This window comes from Gavialis gangeticus, unplaced genomic scaffold, assembly GCF_001723915.1.
Source record: "Gavialis gangeticus isolate Ggan-Ray unplaced genomic scaffold, GavGan_comp1, whole genome shotgun sequence".
Classification (NCBI taxonomy): domain Eukaryota; kingdom Metazoa; phylum Chordata; order Crocodylia; family Gavialidae; genus Gavialis; species Gavialis gangeticus.
This window is the reverse complement of record NW_017729013.1, coordinates 1,601,073-1,621,639: the sequence shown is the minus strand read 5'-3', so window position 1 is coordinate 1,621,639 and position 20,567 is coordinate 1,601,073. Positions and strand designations below refer to the sequence as shown.

The 20,567-nt window shown below is 42.2% G+C and overlaps 1 protein-coding gene across 2 annotated transcripts in view; it reads left to right on the top strand.

The window, feature by feature from the left end:
- Positions 1 to 20,567, top strand: part of WBSCR17 (Williams-Beuren syndrome chromosome region 17) — a 375,733-nt gene that overhangs the window by 87,254 nt on the left and 267,912 nt on the right. For both annotated transcript variants that reach the window (XM_019511375.1, XM_019511374.1), the window contains exon 3: positions 7,124 to 7,307. In XM_019511375.1, coding sequence (XP_019366920.1) covers positions 7,124 to 7,307 — 184 coding nt within the window. The remainder of the gene's footprint in view (positions 1 to 7,123; positions 7,308 to 20,567) is intronic.

The window sequence follows — 20,567 nt, the reverse complement described above, 5'->3', positions numbered from 1 at the left end:
ACACTTTGTAACCAGGTTCAAACTTTTACTCAGTTCTAGTCTCTGTGACTGGCTGAACTGAACCCCAGAATTTAAACACCTTCAGTTGTTGGAGGAATTTGTTAATTTAGATCCAGACTTTGTGGCAAGGGCCGGTCCTTGTCCATAGCTGATCATGTACTCCCTTACATCCATGGTATGATGACATAACCAAAACCAGCTGTTCTTGAAACTACTAGTAGAGCAGTGGTTCTCAACCTTTTTCGTACCAGGACCACTTGCAAAGACAGATGGCTTGGTCTGACCCACACCCCCCTGGCCCTGTCAATGCCTAACCCACAGCGCCCTGCCTCCCCTACCCTGCTGCAGCCTCGGTACCTGGCCACCTTCCCCCAGTGCCAGCAGGCATCTGCCCCCTGCCCCTACACCCATCCCCTCCACACACGCACACACTGCCCCCCCTCACCCCAATAGTCCCCTAGCCCTGGCCCTCCAACCCCTGCCCTCCATACACTTGACTTCATTCGGCTGCTGGGGCTGTTCCCACAACCTTGCCAGATTGCAAAGGGAAACCCATGTTTTCACACATTTTTCTGGCACTTGATCATGACCATTTGAAATATTCTTGCAGGTACTTCTAGGTGGCAACCCACAGATTGAGAAACACTGTACGAGGGGGCTAACTTCCTGCAAGTTCTTGGCCTACCGTCTTCTCCCTGGAGCACATTCTGGTTCTCTTTGATAACTCTCTTAAACATTACAAATGCTTACATATATTTTCTTTATGCTTTGCTGTATAATACAAACATCACATTCCTTAAAACCATTTACCCTATTATGTTCCCTTTTCTGGTCATTTGAAATCTTTCCGAATGGTATTATAAAGAACATGTTGGGGGGTTTCTGCTGTGGATGGTCTACTCTTCTCAGAGATCTGCCTGGTATTGCAAAAATGTCCTTTCTTGTGCCTCCTCTGACATGTGCCTCTTTCGCTGCATACTGTTTCCATCTGTGGCTTGATATGTTACCATTTATTCTACCACTTTTCTGCTCTTCCCTTCAGAGAAAGTTTCTTAGTCTCCCCCACTCTTAATTCTGCACTGTTTGTATGTTATAGGAAAGGAAGTCTGATGGCTCCTTTTGTCTTTGTTTTTCTTCCTTCCTTCATTAGTATTATCCATTGTAATCTTCCCTATGTCACTAGCATATGCCACGTTGCTATTTCTTTATGGTTTTGCCTTTCCCCACTTTAGCAAGGATTGACTGAAGCTGTGCTGATAACTTGATGTTTCTTACAACAACAAGAATCCTGTCTTCTTAGTCCTCCTTTCAGAAGTGTTCAGCGTGACAGTGAACTGCAGTTATAAAAGCGTCTGCTGTTTCTTTTTGTTCCTGGAAACCCCTGTTAAATCTGGCCCTTTCATATATAATATTCTGTCTGTTTGTGAATGGGCATCAAAGAACATTCATTTTGTTGTAGTCTTTCCTCCGCAGCAAGGGGTCAGGCAGGATAGCAGCAGTGGCTTAACCTGTAGCAATTAAGGACTTTATTTAGTATTCGTGCACTTTCTCCATCAAACCAAAAGCCATCTGGTATCACTTGAATCTCAAAACCAAACTCAGTGTCCTTTACAGCAGAGTATTACAGGTTCCATTTTTTGCAGGTGGATGGGGCTGCATTACTTTACTGCTGCTCAAGTTTCTTTCTGGCTTTTTCCACTTGCTCTTTGCTCAGTGCTCAGTTATAGTCTTTGAGAATCTCTTCTTCTCCATTATTTCTTCTTTAGAGGGAGGGATTCACCATTTCAGACATTGTATGTGTGCTATCCTTGAAGCTGCAATTCAACAACATCTTGCCCTGGAAATTCCCCATTTGCTGCCTTTCTCCTGCAATACGTGGGGTGCCAAGAACTCTACCTGGAAGAGCCATTTTATTCCAAATGCACCCTTCTTCTCAGTGAAGGAAGTTTCCTCACTAAATCATTATACAACAGAAATTAACATTTTCTTTCAGTTATGCTGAAGTACAGGAAAACACTCTCCCCAGTTTCACTATGCCTGGGGTGTCTGTTTGACTGGACACTAAAAATGAAGGCTATGTATTATATTATATTCCACTTTACCAGAACCCTCCTCTGGTCCAGGAAGCTGCCATCTCTTTATGAAATATACTGCCAGTTTAAGAGGAGAATAATATATTTACTGTAACTGTCCTCAGTGCAGGAATAATTTTGCTGTAGAGATTAAATTTTTATATCATCTTGAAGAAAACTAACGCTTTTTCAGCACCTAGGGAATTTGATGTCTGGCTTTTCAGCAGGAATGGCCCGTATATTAACAGATGTAGGCAGAGGCATTTTTTTTATTGCTGCAGTGTCAGAGAGGTATGCTCCTTTTATCCCAACCTTTAGCCTTCTGCGAGATTTTGAGGCACTTTGGATAAGTGGAGGTTAATGATGGGCTGCACACATAAATGGTAAGAAGTTTTGTCCACTTCAGCATCTGGGCCTTACACGAGCTATGTGACTCTCCTGAGTTTGCAAAATCGACTGAAAAATCTCCTAAAATCAGGTCTTGTCATGCAACTAGGGGTGTTTATTACTTACAAAAAAGAATGGAACAAGCATAAAAAAGCCCTTCTGGCAGGTGTTGGCCTTTCTGCCTGGCCAGAAGAATGAAGATTTGGTTTCCATCTTGTGAATGGTTCATGTTGGTTCGATCGGTGTCAGAACTGGTTCACCCTTCCATGTTTCCATATGACCATTAGTGTATAATGATTCATTCTTTCTCAGTGTTATGCAACCTGAAGGTGGTCGAAGGGGCTGCTTGTCCTTTGAGCCCCAGACAGAGGGTCCCCAATGGCTTTAAGCATGTAACTTTAAGCGTGCAAGTAATCCCATTTACCCCAGTAGAATCATGTGCTTAAAGCTACAAGCAAGTTTATTACCAAGAGTGAGCCCGGCTGTAGGACCCTGTTGTGCTAGAGGCTATATAAACACCAAATAGAAAGAATAATAACTCCTGCCCCAAAGACAAGAGACAGAAAAACAAAGATAAGGGGGAAGCACAAATAAAGGAGGGGACAGGATTAGTCCATTATAATCTTGTATAAAACTTATAATGGCAGCCAAGTCTTTTCAATTAGACATTTGGAAATGAACTGAAACAGGAGAAGGGAACTACAATTGTACAGAGCTGTTTTGAGTTGGGTTTGAGTTCTTAAGATGTTGGGCTTCATGGGCACTCGGCTGGAACTGTACAGTTATATTTTTAAGGGTTAAGTCAAAGGTGCTCAGTGAATATAGAGAGGAGTCCTTTTTAACAGATCTGTACATCTAAGTAAGTAAAATAAAAGTGTGTAATTAAGGTTTTGCTAGATCAGATTTCACATCCAACTATTCTTTTCAGCCCTCTTTCCTGAGGCATCTTCTAAGCCAATTGGAAACAAACTTTGCTTTTTTCCCCCTTCCATTGAAGTTTGGCTGTGAATACTTTTCCCTGCCAAACATTTCTTATTGCTAAGTTTCACACACCTTAAAACAAAATGATACTTTGGGTGCATGATGATCTTTTCTGACAGCCTAAACTAGAGGAAGAAATGTGGACCTACACAGCGCAAAATACATTGATCCAAATGGTCACATCACATGCAGGAATTTTCATTTTTGTGACTACACCTCTGGGTGCCTTTGATATTCTGATAGGACAGCATTGAAAGAGAGGTCTTTTGCTTGCTGCAGATCTTTGACCCATTGTGGGTGAAATGATTGCATTGTTTAACTAATTTCTTTCACCTGTTGAATGGCTTGACATGGGTATACCTCTATATATTGTCACAGCATGTGCTCAAGAAGGAGCAATGCAGAAATATTCATATGCAAAAATAAGCAGTAGTGAATAGTTTTAGCTGGTGGATGTCAATGTGCCCCGGGTGTGTTTGTCTGCATGGAATAAAGGAGGTCATGACAGCGTGAGCATTTTATTCAAAGATGCTGAATTGAAGGTTATGTCTTAACCATTTTTTTGGAGGGGGCGGGGGGAGGAGATCCACCATAGTTGACTGAGAAGCTACATGTTGGCAAGACTTTAAACCTTATCTACAACTGGTTTCTTTAGCAATGAAGTGCCACCACTGTTAATGCCAGGAGAGATGTCTGTGCCAGCTGCAGTGGGCCTGCTAATGTGGACCAGTTCCCAGGGCCACCAGTATTTTTAACACTGTGTCATAGACCTGCAACTAATGTGATACCCTGGCACCAGCAACTACAACGGGAAAGGGTTGCCAAGAAACCCTACCACAGACAATGCTTTAATTCCTGTCAACATGTCATTATCCAATATGTCAGTATTATCCAACTGCACCAGACAGTGAGAACTGACCCTCAGCATAGCATCTTTGAACAGAAAGCTCATACTTCTATTAGGCCGGCAAGGTTCTTTGAGTAGGTGTGATTATCTTTTATTAGACCAACTGAGTAGTTGGAAAAAGCCAAGACAATTTTTTCCAACTAGTCAGTTGGTCTAATAAAACATATCACATCTGCTCAAAGAAGTTTGCCTGCCTATGTCCTTAGACCAACACGGCTACAACCAAAAAAACAGCTTACTTCTTAGCCCTTCTTATGTCTATATGTTTTTTTTAAAGCAGCAATGGTAAAAGCAGTAAGGACAAAGAAATTTGTAAAATAAATATAAATAAGCAAACTTACGGGTTCTGAGTTTTAAAAGTGAACTGTCAGGAGCTTAAGGCACCTGTAATAAAAGTAAGAGCATGCTAGACATTTTGGGAGTATTTCATAGCTCTCTGCTATTTCTTTCCAGCCAAGAAATAGCACTGTTAGAAAGTAGAGTAATTTCACACTCATAACTGATAGCTCTTGGTAGAGACATTTCATGAACAGAGTGAAGGAGAATGAATTAAAATAATGGAGCCAAATTCATCTCTGTCTTAGGATGGTATAAATCTAGAGTACACCTATGAATCAGGGAAGCTATTCTGTACTTGCCCAGGTGCAACTGAGATCAGAACGTGGTCCAGCATATCCTAATACAGCTTGTGTGACTCTGGGTACAATTACTCATGCAAGGCATTCAGATATGACTCAGGCCCCCAAAATAAGACATGAGCATAAAAATCCTGATTTTTTTTAATAACGAACTCTTTGGCTTGCCTTCTGTTTTAACATGATAACACGAGCTTCGTGACAAAATCATGAAAGCTGGTAATGATGAATTAAATTTCACTGAAAGATACTGTTTTTTAAAGCATATTGGTTTTGCTATAATTCTGAAGTTATTTTCTCTCACTCTGGAACATGAAGCAGTGATTTTCATCCCTACAACTTGCTTTTCCTCCACTCTGACTCCACCGTGCCATATACCTTCCCTTCCTGAAACAAAGAGATCAGATTTCAATTCAAAGACTGGCGTTTTGGCAGAATTTTGCTTTTCAAAGAACATGTGAAAGATTTAGGGTTGGTTCCAACATGAACCAATTCCAATTTAAATCTTAGAAGTTGCCACAAAATAGAATTGTTTTTCTCTTGTGAACTCCACTCTGTCTGGAATTCTGTTGAAACTTGAGTTTGTGGCTATTTGGGCTGTGAATTTAAGGGTTACCACATTTCCAGTTTCAAAAAAGAGGACAGATGATGGGGTAGGGGGGAGGGTAATATAATTGTGGGGGAGGCAGTGATGGGCCTGTGCCCTGTCCTGCCCCGCCCCTGAATCCTGACCCATAGTCCCCTGCCCCCCAGACCGTGCTGACGCCCTTCGCTCCCAACCCACAGCCCCCTGGCAGTGCCTGTGCTCCCAACCCACAGTTCCCCACCTTCCCTGGTGCCCCTCACTCCCAAACTACAGCCCCCCCAGCCCTTCCGGTGCCCCTCACTCCTGACCTCCAGCCCCTATTCCCCCACCCTCCACCCCTGCCAGTGCCCCTCACTCCCAACCAGCAGTCCCTGGCTCCCCCTAGCCCTGCAAGCATTTCCCATCTGCCCTGCCCCTGTGAGCACAGGCACCGATGCAGCCTGGCCATGCAGCTCCCTGCTGCCCTTCCCCTGCTGGAGGCAGGCACCTCCTCTGCCCTGCTGCAGCGCAGTGCCAGGGAATACTTTGATGCTGAGCGGAGCAAAATCCCAAATCCTGGACATTTGTTGACATTTAAACAAACCTCCTGCATGGAGATGGGAGGACCCAAAAAAAAGACATATCCAGGAAAACCTGGACATATGGTAACCCTATAATTAACATGATTCTCCCGCCCAGGCGGGGGGTCAGACTTGAAGATCTGCAAGGTCCCTTCTGACCCTACTTCTATGATTCTGTGATCTCTAAGGGGGAAGACTGTGCCATCAACTGCCTTTTGTCATTCTCTCATGATCTTTATAACATTTCGATATCTTATTGGATATCTACCCAGTTTTCCAGAGTTCTCTTCATTTTTGTGGCAGAGGGAACTACCTAAGGTTTTTGTTTTAATCAGTCCTCAGAAAGAAACATGAATCTCCACCAATGAAAAGTATTAGGCCTTACCTTGACTTCCGACAGTCACCACCATTATAATTACTAGAACTATTTTCAACAATTCATTCTTGAGCCATATTTTGTAGAGCTAGACAGATATAAATAAATAATTCCATTTGATAAAGGTGTAAGTATGTTAGACTTTAAAAGATAAGAAACCTAGAAAGGGAAATTGTTTTTAAATCCACAGCATTTGTATGCTGTGCAGCGTTCATACTAAGCAAAAATTCGTTCAGTTGGCAGTTCCCCAGCCTTTTTCTATTCTTATTCCTTGTTCATTCTATTCTCCTCCTGGGGACATCTAACCTTACATGTAATTACCTCACTGAGAAAGGGAAGTAGGCATAAATAACCATAACCTCCCTAAGAACTGAGTAGATGCACAGATCCCTGGGATGGATTGTCAGTTGGCTAGTGATGGGAGAGCTGCCCTGGGGGAAAATGTCAAAATTTGAAAAAGTTTTTATTCCACAATGGGCTGAAAAGTCAGAATTTCAAAATCTTGCAAAATAAACCCAAGTTCCCAGGAAAATTGTGTTTAGTTTTTGATACTATGTTTTTGATGAATCTGCAGTGAATTTGTTCATCTAACACTGATTTCTGGTTTGTCTTTCCTCAGGTTTGTCTAAGTCGCTTGGCCTCATTGAAGGTTATGGTGGGCGTGGCAAAGGTGGGCTTCCTGCCACCCTTTCCCCTGAGGAGGAGGAGAAAGCAAAGGGACCCCACGAGAAATACGGCTATAATTCCTACCTCAGTGAGAAAATTTCACTGGATCGTTCCATCCCAGATTATCGCCCAACCAAGTAAGTAGCTTCTTGCTGTATTGAGATATCAGCATCATACACCAACAGGTATAAGCGATAAGCCAGACTTGTTGATATCCTTCATGCTCTCAGTGCTTTTTCCCTTCCCACTTCATTTATATGAAGGCCATGTTGCTCAATAGTGAACAACTTTGTTAGCTAGATTTAAGCCAAAATAGCTTGAGAGAGAGAGAGCTTACCAGAGGATGCTTGCTTTATTTGAGTAATGTATTATTTTGTGTGGTCATAATTTGAGGCGGCAGACCACTATCCCCTAATGTATCCGATAGAGAATTCTTTCACAAAGGCTGACTACTTTATAGAAGTGCACAGAGGGTCCTCACTCTTCTTCTAACAGATGCCTAATATTCCTTTTAGACTTCTGGGAATATCCTGTTGCCCTGTACATTATCCCATGCTGTCCTTATGAGTCAGTCTAATAGGACTGCCTTTGGTGCCAGTTCAGAATTGCAAACCCAGAGGTGTTGCAATTGAGGAGAGGGAGAGATACTTGGAAGTCGCACCCAGATGGACAGATGAGCGGTCTTCCTTTTCTGCATTCCCTGACTCTGTTAGCCCGGAGAATGAGGGGACAATAAATGAACCCAAGGCCATGTCGATTCTGTCTTTAACACTTTTACTTGAGGTTTACTGTGTAAAACACCCATTTGTCTTTGCCTCTCAGGTAGCTGTCATCTTGCTCCCTCCCCCAGTTTATGGCAGTAGTTCAAGGACATTCTTGTGTGGTGGGCGCGGGGGCGGGGAGGAAAGGGTAAAAAAACCCCTGAAATGTGGGTCAAAAAGGCATTCCATGCAGTTTAAGGTCTTCCGGTGTTTCCTTTACACTCAATGTCATGCGTAGGCTCCGTAGTCACGTTGCTGTGCTACCAATGTACTCATAAAGAATGCCACTTCTGCATGGGTGCTCAAAGGGCCAGATCTCAAGAAAGGACTTAGCTGCTGATTTCAGTGCCTGTAGGGACACGGCCCCCAGAGTGCAATCCAAAACCCAGAGGTCTCCTACTTCCTAGTGAGTGCATTAGTCTCCAGGCTGTTGTAATAAAAGGCAGGCACCAGCACCACCATCTCTTCCCCCAGACATTTTTGAATGAAAGTATCTGTGGCTGTTGTGCTTTGGGCTGAACTCACCACTGTCACAATGCATCAGGCATCCTTTTGAATGCATCTGCTTGGCATTTTGGTAAGCTTGGATGTTCTACCTAGACCGCGGGGCTGAAGTGGGAGCTAAGTTGCTCGCTGCCCATGTTATGCAGTTCCAGGCTTGCGCCGACAGAGAACTGCAGGTAACTGAAACTTTCCACTCAAAACAACAAAGCAAGGGGCTCCTTCTTTGGTTAGGCTGCTCTTGAACAGGGGCTGTTTGGATTGCAATATTGAACTTAGATGGCTTAAGTCTGCGTTAAGACCTGGGTCTGGCTCCAAATATCTCTTAATAACAACGTACTTTTTTTTTTCTTCCTGATCGCCTTTAAGATTATAATGATAAGATGGAGAACAGTTGCCAAGTGAAATGACAAATCGTTTTGCTAAGAGTTTGGGAAAATACATTGCTGCAAGTTTATTTGTATGAAGCTGAATTATAGATATGGGTTTCAGGAATATTCCTTGCAATAGGAAGCATCAAATTCAATAGGTCAGTAACGTGACTGAAGGCTGTGATGAAATGCAGCTAGGAAGATACAGATTCCCAAAGATGCATGCCCACTTGCTCTGTCATTAGGCCATTGACAAGGATATTGCTTGGTATCTGTAAACCACAGATAATAATGAATAAAGAGAAGGATAAACATGTAATACACACTGGTAAATGGTTAAGTTGCTAATGGCATGAAAAGTTGTAGTCTCTTATTTGCCAGTATGCTGCATAAGTTTCAGTAAAACCCACCAAATGGTCTCTACTCTCCCCACCATGGCCAGCGGAAATGTTTGAAAGGATTTTCAAAGAGGTTGGTGCCATTTTTCCTGGTCTAATTTACAGTTCATTTGTACCAGCCATTCATTTTACTCAGACTTAGAAATCTGAGTAAAATGAATGGCAGGTACAAACCAGAACATTTGTATCTCTGACTACCTGGTTTGAAAATCCTACTACAAAGAGCAATCCTCAGGACAGGACTTTTTCTTACAGTTATCCAAGTTTTTGCTTCTTATTCACACTTCCTCATCCGCAACTCTGCCCTTTAGCATTACTGGCCCTAATTTGTGAGATGAGTTTGGGAATTTATGTTTTACTGTGATCTTTATGGTGTGTGGCCAGGGTGGACTCATTCCTGTATTTTTACCTTACCATTATATTGTTAGTTTCGTTTGGAGAATGTTATTCCATATCTTTCTTTCTTTCTTTCTTTCTTTCTTTTTTTTTTTTGTTTTGTTTTGTTTTGTTTTGTTATGCATGCATGGTTTAAGGGGAGGAGGTGGTTTCTGAAAGGAAATTTTAGTGTATTTTTGTAAGTGTCTCTTGTATATTATGAGTAATTCAGTAATCTATTTGGGCACCTATACATGTGCTGCATGTGTGCTCTGACTCCGTGTCATGTTTATTCAGCATCCCCGCACTTCAAAATGTTGAATGAGTTTTAGTTGAATCACCCCCCACTGCCGCATACATGTGACACTATGGGCACTTTAATTAGAGTGGCTCTCAGCCGCTCTAATTAAATTGCCCTCTTCCCTCCCCAACACCCCCCAACCTCAGAGCATGTATAAATGCCCTTTTTGCTCATGTTTCTTCAGGGTTGGACTATCTTTACATTTTAGGTGGCCATTTTGTATGGGTATGCCTTTGCTAAAGGATCTGGATAGTTTGCGTTCTCCTACTTATTCCCAGATCTATTCTCTATTTTGTGGATGAAGTTTTATTGCAATTTTATGAAGGGTTTTATACAAATCATTTAAGTTGAGTATCCTGGTTTCTGATTAAAATAGATTCAAGTCAAAGGAAATTAGTCTAAATGGATTTAAAATTGCTGCGTTAGTAAGAAAACTGTTGAAAACCCTCTGGCTGATGAGCATTACAAAGCATGTATTAATTTTAAATATAACTGTGAAAACGTATTGGCTCAGATAGAAACTACTTGGCATTTATAGTACCCACAGACTCAAAATGTTAATATGTTGCCCAGCAAGGCTTTCTGTTCAGAGTCTCTTGATCTGGATCTTTCTTCCCAGAAGGCTGGGTAGATTTGCACCTTTATAAAGATAACAAATAAGGGAATGCCGTATTCCTGAATGAAAGTTGCTCAGGGCCAGAGCTGAACTTTCCTTAGTTTGGGGAGCTTGGGTTCAGGTTTTTAGTCTGGCACTTCCTCTGCAAGAAAGATGCTTTGGCTTTTGGTAAATCACTGGTGTAATCCAAATTAGATAGTTCTGCTTGTAAAACGTCACTCGTGGCCTTTTGCAGCACTGGTTCTTTCGATCTAGTCGCCTCTGGGGCAGAAGCTGCTGGTCTTGCCAATGCACTATGATTTAAAATGCAGGTTGTGTCCCCAAACAGAAGAACAATGTATTGATGCTGACAGCTGACCGAGGTATTCTTTGGGCTCAAGTAGGAGAGTGTCAGGTTTTTTGGTGCTTAAGGTCTGAGGTTCAAACTCTGACACTGAACAGTGATATGACTCATTACATCAAATAAGAACATGGATAGTTTTGATGCCAACTAGCAATGCTTGGGCTTGGACATTCAGTTCATTTACATCTTTGACATAAGATGAGATTTCCTTGCAACCTCCTCTTCTGCCTAGAAACAATCTCTGTCTGTATACCAGAACTGCTTACTGTGCTACCCACGGGCTACATGTGACCCACCAAGCTCTGAAATGCAGATCAGAGATATTCTCTCTTTGTATGTTTTTCGCTGTGTGCAACTGAAGGTGAAGGACAAAGCTGATCAGCTGCAGGTTTTCTTGCTGATAAACTCAAGGTGCAATTTCTACTCATCTGTGAAGGGAGATGAGAGGACAGGGAAAAGACTTGTGCATGCTTTATTTTTTATCAAAAGTAAAGCACATTTATGTGGCAAGCAGGCAGGCCACTAGTGTTCCCATTGTAATGGTAGATTTGTGCCCTTGAGCTTTATGCTGTGGCCCTGTGATGACTGAACATTGTAATGGTCCATGGCACTCCTAAATCTATTTGAAAAATAGGGTTGGATGTATTGGATCAGAATAGTAGCCCACCCAGTCCAGTGTCCTGTCTCCAACGTCATTCATTGCCTGAAGCTTCAGAGGAAGCTCAACTACGAAATTATCTGCCCATCATTGGGTATGTTTCAAATGTTTTCTTTGTTTTTTTTTAAATTGCATCTAATATAACTATGGCATGCCTGTTATTCATAGAAAGGTCTGCTCCTTTTCTGGAATCTTACTGCGTTCTAATTCACTGCTGCCTTATGGTTTTCAATTATGGGATTGAAGACTAGATTTAAGGAGAATAACGCAGACAAGTGTTGGGACTGCAGTATGGGAACAACATGAGAGATGGTGACCCATTCCTGTTGTAGAGAATGCCTGAGCACTTGTCAACCTGATGAGAAACGTAACAAAGGGAAGGAAAAAGCTAGATCAGCAAGGCTAGATCATATAACCTCCTTTTTTTCTTTTCTCTTTACACCCCTCCACCTACCTGCTTCCATGAGTGTTTCTAGGAGAGAGCTCAGGAGTGCTACGTAAGACTTGCATTTATTCCAGCATGCAGCTGGTTGAGCTAATGTTTGCTGGCAGCCCACATGGCTTTGAGTGGAATGGGTAGGAGAGCTAGCTCCTCACTCAGTTATTGCTCAAAAATGTCCAGTGGAATATTTGCGGCCCTAATTAGTATAATGGTTCTCAGCGGCAGGTTCAGGGTTTGACTCACCACTATTACCCTCTATTCTCAACCTGATTCTGAGTCACCAGTTAATTTCTGTGGCTGTTTTCCCTGATAAGTGGGATAATTGGGCTCTTGGTACCATCTGGCCTCAAATGCTTTTTTCTTGTAGGCTTTATTACAGCCCTTGCCTCCAGGCATTTCTCCACGTGGGAGATGGAGGAAGAGAGCGACAGTTTGTGAGGTTCAGGTGAACTCTTTTGTTCAAGCTGCTATCCTTGTGAAGCTGAAACACGTTGCAGTAGGTGTTGCATAGATCTACCAAGACTGATGCTGCGTATACCAGTGTTTATTGTGGGATTAATTATCGTAAAATTAAAAAAAGGAAATGGATGATGCTGTATATCAAGCTCTCTTGAGAGCTTGTTTTGAAACCATCTTCAGTAAGGGCCTTGTTGCACGTTAATTTTAGGCAGCTCCTGGAGCTCTTAACCCCTGGATTGCCCACACATCAGCCCCTGAAACTGGTTTTAAGCACACGTTAGGCAACTTAAAGTTACACCACTCCAGGGCAGGATCCCTCTGATGCATGTAACCCAGCTCATGTTCCATTAATGTGTGACCACTCCCCACAGATGAGCTGCTCAAGTTGCAGTTCTTCAGCATCCCAGGATGCAGCATTTCCCCCCCCGACATTCCTGTTCTCCGTAGATAGACTTTCTGCCCCCAGACTTTACTGCCCAGGAGGCAGTTCTGGCCACACCTCTGGGGGCATGACCTTGCCACCCCCACGGGTGCAACCCCATGCAAAAACAGGGTGCTGGGGTGGTGTAGGTGCTAAAGCACACAGTTGATAGCCCAGAGGTTGTAAGTTTGAGGCCGAATCTGCAAATTTTGCTAAATACCTTGTTACACAAGGACATGAAAAAGGAACCAGGATGTAACTGCATGCAATTATATGTGCTCCAAGCAAACTTTTATTTGCTCATTGTGGATGAAACTTGGGACTGAATTTTTACATTTCTTTATGTAATCCTTGTTTTTCCTCTGCATTAAGATACCAACGTATCTTGGTATCTTCTTTTCTGTTTAAAGGACAAAATGTACAAGTTCCTGTAGTTGCAACAAAGTGCTTTTGCCTGTTATCTTTGCAAGAGCACGGGCTCCTCTGGGCCATTTATTTCTGGTATATTTGCCCACAGACCTATGGGCATTGGTGTTGCACGTAAAAGTGCTCTTTGCTGGCAATTTCCTCAATTTCCGTAGAAAATGGAACGCTTCTGTTTACACATTTGTGACACTGTGCCAGTTACTTAGTCCAATCCCACCCATGCGTCGCAGTTCAGGGTGTTAGCCAGTGTTGATAAGATGAGGTGAGGAGAAAGACAGTGCTCTTTTTTCCTATGTTAGTCAAAATGCAAGGACAGTGTTTGACAGGAAATGAAGCTTCAGGGTCATTTCTTGGCAATCATCACTGTTCATCTCGAACAATGCAGGTCAAGAACATCCTTTCTATCTTGATTGAACATGACATTTTGTAAACACTTTTGATGGTTTTGAGCCACCCTACATGCAAATCCTGGTCCACAGAAGTACTATAGGGTGTAGTGATTTTTTCTGTACAAATATAGTCAACAGATTTGCAAGAAGAGCAGGACAGCCTAATAAGGGGGAAGCCACCACAGAATTTAAAGAATGTAGAATCCTATTTGATTATCGCTGAAGCCGTACAAATAAGACCTCTGTATCTTCAAGGGTCAAACATTCAGTTACAGCAAAATCAAGATCCTCCGCCCAAGTACTTGGGTAGATGAGGCTGCCATGGCAAAAGCCATAAAAATGTCACCTTACGTTCAACCAATTTAGGTATTTTCAGGAGCTGTTTGGGCATCAGCAAGAATACATTAATTTTGTTATTCAAAGGCTTATTGCTACCAGAAACATTTCCCTGCCTTCTCAGTTCTGATAGGTGCTGTTCCCCACCATATTCCTTTAGACCTGTGCTGAGACATACAAGCTTGTCTACTACATTACAGACTTAGTTCTATTTTAGTCAATGCTGATGAAGGATCTGGCCCATGCTTGTACTGTGCAAAGTGACTAAAAATAGCATTGCCATTTTTTTATATTCATTCCTTCTCTTTGAATTCCAGATTAGGTTTGAAAGAGGCTCCAAAGACTCTTTCTAAAAGATCACCCTACAATCTCAACCTGAGATGTGAAAATCAGTCTGGATTCTTTCCTCCTTCTGCATCATCACCAGTAATTAAGATTCTGAAGAGTAAATTATGCCCTCATTTACACATGCAAACCCAGGCTTGAATCTGCAAATATATGTGTTCTCTTTCTGCCTCTTAAATGAAGATGCTGCAATTAGAACTTCACTGATTCTTTTGTTGATTATGCATGAGGCAGAGAATACATCTTGCTCATATAATGCCACGTTGGCTCAGCAGAACTGAAGCAAATTAAAGCTTGTTATTAAATAAGTGCTACTATTGCATTATCTTTTTTTTTCTTAAGTGTACAGAACTTTTGTGTGTGCAGAGTATGTTGTTAAATTTTCAAGACTCGTGTTTGAACAACACACAAAAAGTTCTCTAAGAGTGCTTATTACTGATTAAGCTCAGCAGTTTGTGGGTATCACCTGCTTTTTTGTGTGTGCGCGCCTTTGGACTATATACTGTTCAACATCAGCTACATGGATATAGATATACACTAGGATAATGAGCTCTTTTTATTTGAAATTTTACATAGCTCTATTAAAAAAGAATAGGATTTAAAGATCAGCACATTACAAAAAGAAATTTCCAGTTTGGGGTTTTTAATACTTTTCGCAAATAGAAAATTTAATACGGTGACAGGTAAGAGAAAAGTTAAAACTAAAAAAAAAATGTTGTTGTTGCAAAGTGAAAGTTCATCTCCAATGACAATTTAATGCATATATCCAAATACAGTGTAATCGGTGCATTAAATGTGTGTCATAAGCCTTGTACTGCTGAAAAGTGCTGGAGACTCTTCTCTGCCTTTGTTGGTATGGGACTGATTTTGAACGAATAGAGTCTATTTTCGCTACTTTTATGGAATTATCTGAGATCATGAGGTGCAGCATTGGCAGTAACCTTGAAGTTTTATGTAGCCATTGATTTTTTTTTCACTGCCACATACACTTATATGTGCATATAATAAACAGATTTTCTTTCAGAGAGGTGGTTAGCCATGTTTATTTGAAGGCAGAAGGTAGGGCAGGGTGGCACATTAGTCATAGAGTCTGATGAAGTAGGTTGCTGCCTACAAAACCTCATGCCTCTCTGAAGCAGTTGGTGCTCTACCTTCTGCCTGATTTTCTTTCAGTAGATAACAATAACTGTTGGTTTTTCTGTCTGCACTCTCACTAAAAACAACAACAAAACAGTTTTTGCTGCTGCTTAGGCCCATGACAGACATTACACGTAAGTGATTAACTGGTTTGAACAACATAGAAAACTGGTTAATCACATCTTAAGTAGTGACCCGGCCACACAGTCATTCAGTTAATGGCATGATTATGTAGAATAAGTCACAAAGTTATTACACAAAATATTTTTAATATTTTATATATATATATATATATATATATAGTGTAATAATTTTATGGCTGGTTCTCATAGCGTCTTAAATTGAACATGTGGCCAGTGCTCCCAGCCTAAGGAGAACACAAGAGCCTTCGAGACTCTCGTGCTTTCTGTGAGGCTGTGAGCACCGATAAGCTCATCGAGGAGCATAGCTAAGATTGCTCCTTGCCAGTGGAGGGGGAGCCTGTGATTCTGATCCTAGGCTCCCTTTCTACTGGAAATATAGCAATATTGGGATCTGATCCCTGATCCCACAATCACACTTCCTGCCATGCACAAGTGGCATGGCATGAGGTACAGTTGTTGGGATCACACATGCAATCCCATCACGCCTTTAATGTCTGTCAGCAGCCTTAAAGATTTAGTAACATGATGCTGCAATGAACTGGTATATTATTTAAAAAATGTTACTTTTACAAAATATATTATAGAAAATTTACTAACATAGTTCCTGATTCAGCTAAATTCCATCCTTGCTGACTATGGGATCATGATGCGCTTAATCACATGCTCTGTGTTTTGATGAATTCAGAGCATGAAGGCAAACATTTGTATTATCATAAATAATTGCAGCTAACCTCTATGTGCAAAAAAAAATGAACAAGGTACACTTTTTGATGCATTAGTTCTGCTTTTTTAAGAAAATGTTCCTAGTTCATTTAGCCCCCAATCTGCAAGTTTCAGCAATTCTCCATGTGTTTTTTAAATACTTAACATTAGCAAAGTGTGTGTGTACAATATATACATGCAGGGGCAGTGAGTAATTGATAATTATTTTAATGCTTACATTATTAATGTCTACTTGCTTTCCTATCTTGAGTATGAAAAAAGTTAAAAAAATAAATCCTTTTCTGTACATTTTGTTTTTACAACTTTCTCAGTGAATCATTTCTTGATAGAACATGACTGCTTCTATTTGGTAAACCATGAATGTTTTAAAATGGTCCTTATGCATATATATGTAAAGTGTCGTGCATATCTTCAGCAATTTCTTAATTTATGATACATAGCATAACAAGTTTGAAGAAGCAATACTTGTTGTTAGAAATAAAACACATATTTGAAGATGCAGATTTCATGGGCAAAGTTGTCAAATACATTGTATTTAAAGCTCTAATCCATTTTCCTTATAACACTTGCTAGGGAGCACACAAGATTCTTCAAGACTGTTGTGCTTTCCATGAGGACGCAAGCTCTCGGTGCATGGTTGTCACGGGAGTCTTCAACTACCCAGAAAACTCATGGGAAGAGCATTTGGCCAAATTCAAATGGTCACAAAGCTTCCTCACGTGTGTGGACAAGCTCTACCTGACTCAAGAAGTCTATGAACCGACACGAGGTAAAGCGCTGCTGGACCTGGTACTGGCAAAAGAGGATGATCTAGTCAGCCGCCTAAGGATCAGCGGAAAGCTGGGAAACAGTGACCATGAGCTGATCACTTCTACTATCCATCTGAAAGCTGGCAAGTCAGTCAGCAATGCAGAAATCCTCCACTTTAGGAAAGCTGACTTCAATAAGCTCAGGAAGCTTGTTGGCAAGGCCCTAAGGGGTCATGATTCGACAGGGAGGGGAGTCCAAGAGGAGTGGTTGCTCCTTAAGGGAGCGATCCTGAAAGCACAAGGGATGTCCATTCCATCTCAGAGGAAAGGTAGCAAAAGGGCACAGCAACTCCCTTGGCTCAGCAGGGAACTCGTGGACCTCCTACATCTAAAAAGAGGGGCTTATAAAGGATGGAAGACAGAAATCACCACTAAGGAGTATTCTGCCCTGGTCTGCACCTGTAGAGAATGAACCAGGAAAGCCAAGGCTGCAACCAAACTCCAACTGGCTACATGTATCAAAGACAATAAAAAGTCCTTTTTCAGATATGTGGGGAGTCAGAAGAAAAGGAAGGACAACATTGGGCCCCTGCTAAACCAAATGGGACAACTAACAACTGACACCCAGGAAAAAGCCAGCCTGCTTAATGGATGCTTTGCTTTGGCAGCCACAGGGACTGCCCTGCCTAACATGATGTGGGATGGCCAGGGTGAGGGTGAATTGATACCTAGCATCAGTGTAGACCTTGTAAAGAAGCATCTTGAGAGGCTGGACACCTTCAAGTCAGCTGGTCATGACAGATTGCACCCCAGAGTACTTAAGGAGCTGGCAGGCATCATAGCCCAGGCACTGGCAAGGATATTCAAGAATTCATGGCACTCAGGTGAAGTACCCAAAGATTGGAAGAAGGCCGATGTGCCTATCTTCAAGAAAGGGAGGAAAGTACATCTGGGGAACTACAGGCCAATCAGCTTGTCCTCAGTCCCTGGAAAGATTTTGGAAAAAATTATCGGAGACCATACTAGGCAAGCTGGCTGACGGCAACATCCTGAGGGACAGCCAGCATGAGTTTGTTGCGGGTAGGTCTTGCCTGACCAATCTCATCTCCTTCTATGATCAGGTCACATATCACCTAGACTAGGGAGAAGAGATTGACATCATGTATCTGTACTTTTAAAAAAGCCTTTGACCTGGTACCCCATGATCCCCTCGTGCAAAAATTGGTCAACTGCAGCCTTGGCTACCTCACAGTCTGATGGCTGGGGAGTTGGCTCTGAGGTCAGACCCAGAGAATGGTAGTCGATGGAGGTGAATCGTCATGGTGCTCTGTGACCAGTGGCGTGCCCCAAGGCTCTGTCCTTGGACCTGTTCTCTTTAATGTCTTTATTAACGATGTGGACACTGGTATCAGAAGTGGACTGGCCAAGTTTGCTGATGACACTAAACTTTGGGGTAGAGCTTCCACACCCAAGATTAGGCTGGTGATGCAGGCTGACCTGGATAGGCTTAGTAAGTGGGTGGATATAAACCTGATGTCATCAGTACGGAAAAATACAAGGTACTCCACCTCGGGAGAGTTGGGACCTGCAGCATGCTTATAGGCTCAGCAGTGCTACGCTCACCAGCACCACGGCCGAAAGGGACTTGAGGGGTCATGATTGACTGCAAGATGAACACGAGCCATCAATGCGATGTGACAGCTGGTAAAGCAAACAAAACTCTGGTTTGCATCCGTAGATGCTTCTCAAGTGAATCTCAGGATGTCATCCTCCCGCTGTACTGAGCTTTGGTGAGGCCGCAGCTGGAGTACTGCATCCAATTCTGGGCTCCACAATTCAAGAAGGATGAGGAGAAACTTGAGAGAGCCCAGAGGAGAGCCACGCGCATGATCAGAGGGCAAGAGAACAGGCCTTATGAAGAGAGGCCGCGAGCCATGGGACTCCTCAGCCTGGAAAAGCGCAGGCTCGGGGGGGGACCTCGTGGCAGCCTATAAATACATAAGGGGTGTACATCGGGATCTAGGGGAACGCCTGTTCACCAGAGTGCCCCTACGGATGACAAGGTCCAACGTTCACTAACTTCTCCAAGACCGTTTTAGGCTGGGCATAAGGAAAAACTTCTTTACAGTCTGTGCCCCCAAGGCCTGGAATAGACTCCCGCCAGAGATGGTGCTAGCACCTACTCTGGACTCTTTCAAGAAGCGTTTGGACGCTTATGTTGCTGGGATCCTCTGACCCCAGCTGACTTCCTGCCCCTTCGGGGGGGTGGAACTGGACTTGATGATCTTCCCAGGTCCCTTCCAGCCCCAATGTCTATGAAAGGTTCAGAAATATGTTGTTCACCTGAATTATTTTGTTCTGAATTTTCAAGCCTTAAACTGCTAGTGTATTATCCTGCCTTCTACCTTTGCAGACTGTTTGTATTGGAAAAAATGGTCTGCTTTTCATTCTCCTTTGTAGTGTAGACAGAATTGATTTAATACTGATAATCCCTTTTTACAAGAAGACGTGCAACTGAATCGGCAAAATACAAACTAAAACAAGCAATCAAAGAATATACCATGATTAGCGAAGTGCAGCATGAATAGCAGTCTGAAGGTTTGCTTTCTTTTAAGCATGTTCATAATTTTTACAACAACAAATAGGAATCAATTTATTTCCTAGGTAAACTTGATACTTCTGAAGAGCAAGTGAATTGAGCTGCTTTCAAATCGATAAGTTTGCCGTGGAATGATTTGCATTACCACAAGTAGTAGGAAATGTAAGGATGTTGCTTTTCTACTGAGATTTGAAGATTGTGAGGGGTAATGTATATGCAGCAGTACATTAACAGGGATGAAGAAAAAGTTGGATTTGACTGAATTTAAAAAAATTAGAACAATCTTGAGCCTGCAAGCAGGTATGCACACACGCATACTCAATGAAAGCTGACCAACAGAAGATTGTAAAGTGATCTGTAACATATTTTATTTCAGCTGCTGTGCTATGCAGCCTAATCATGAGTAAAGGGGTCTGCCTAAGCAGCATAGCATTGGACATTGATATGTAGGAATTTGCCTCCCAGCTTCACAGCTGTAGCAATAAAATACATGTCAGTTACTCGTACGGAAGCATATTATATGTGCTATACTGACAATGTTCTCCTAAAAATGGACTATTATATGTGGACAAAGGAGGTACCAGACACTTCTGAATATCTTTCAACATTGGGAAGTTTACAACTGGAATCCCAGCTCTGCGGTTTAGAAGCTTTTCATCACCTTATTGACGTGTGTATTGGATATATGATGTATATTCCAGTAGCAAACATACCCTGGTGCCATACACTATAAAAATGTTGGGTATTATGTTATAATGGTATCAGACCTGGATCATGATGTGAACCATTTGTGGGAAGTCGTTTTGACACATGTGACTTTATTTGAACAATTACATGCAGAAAATAATTGACACGGAGCTTCCAGCATGTTTCTTGATATTTGGGGAGGTTGGGGGGGGGGGGG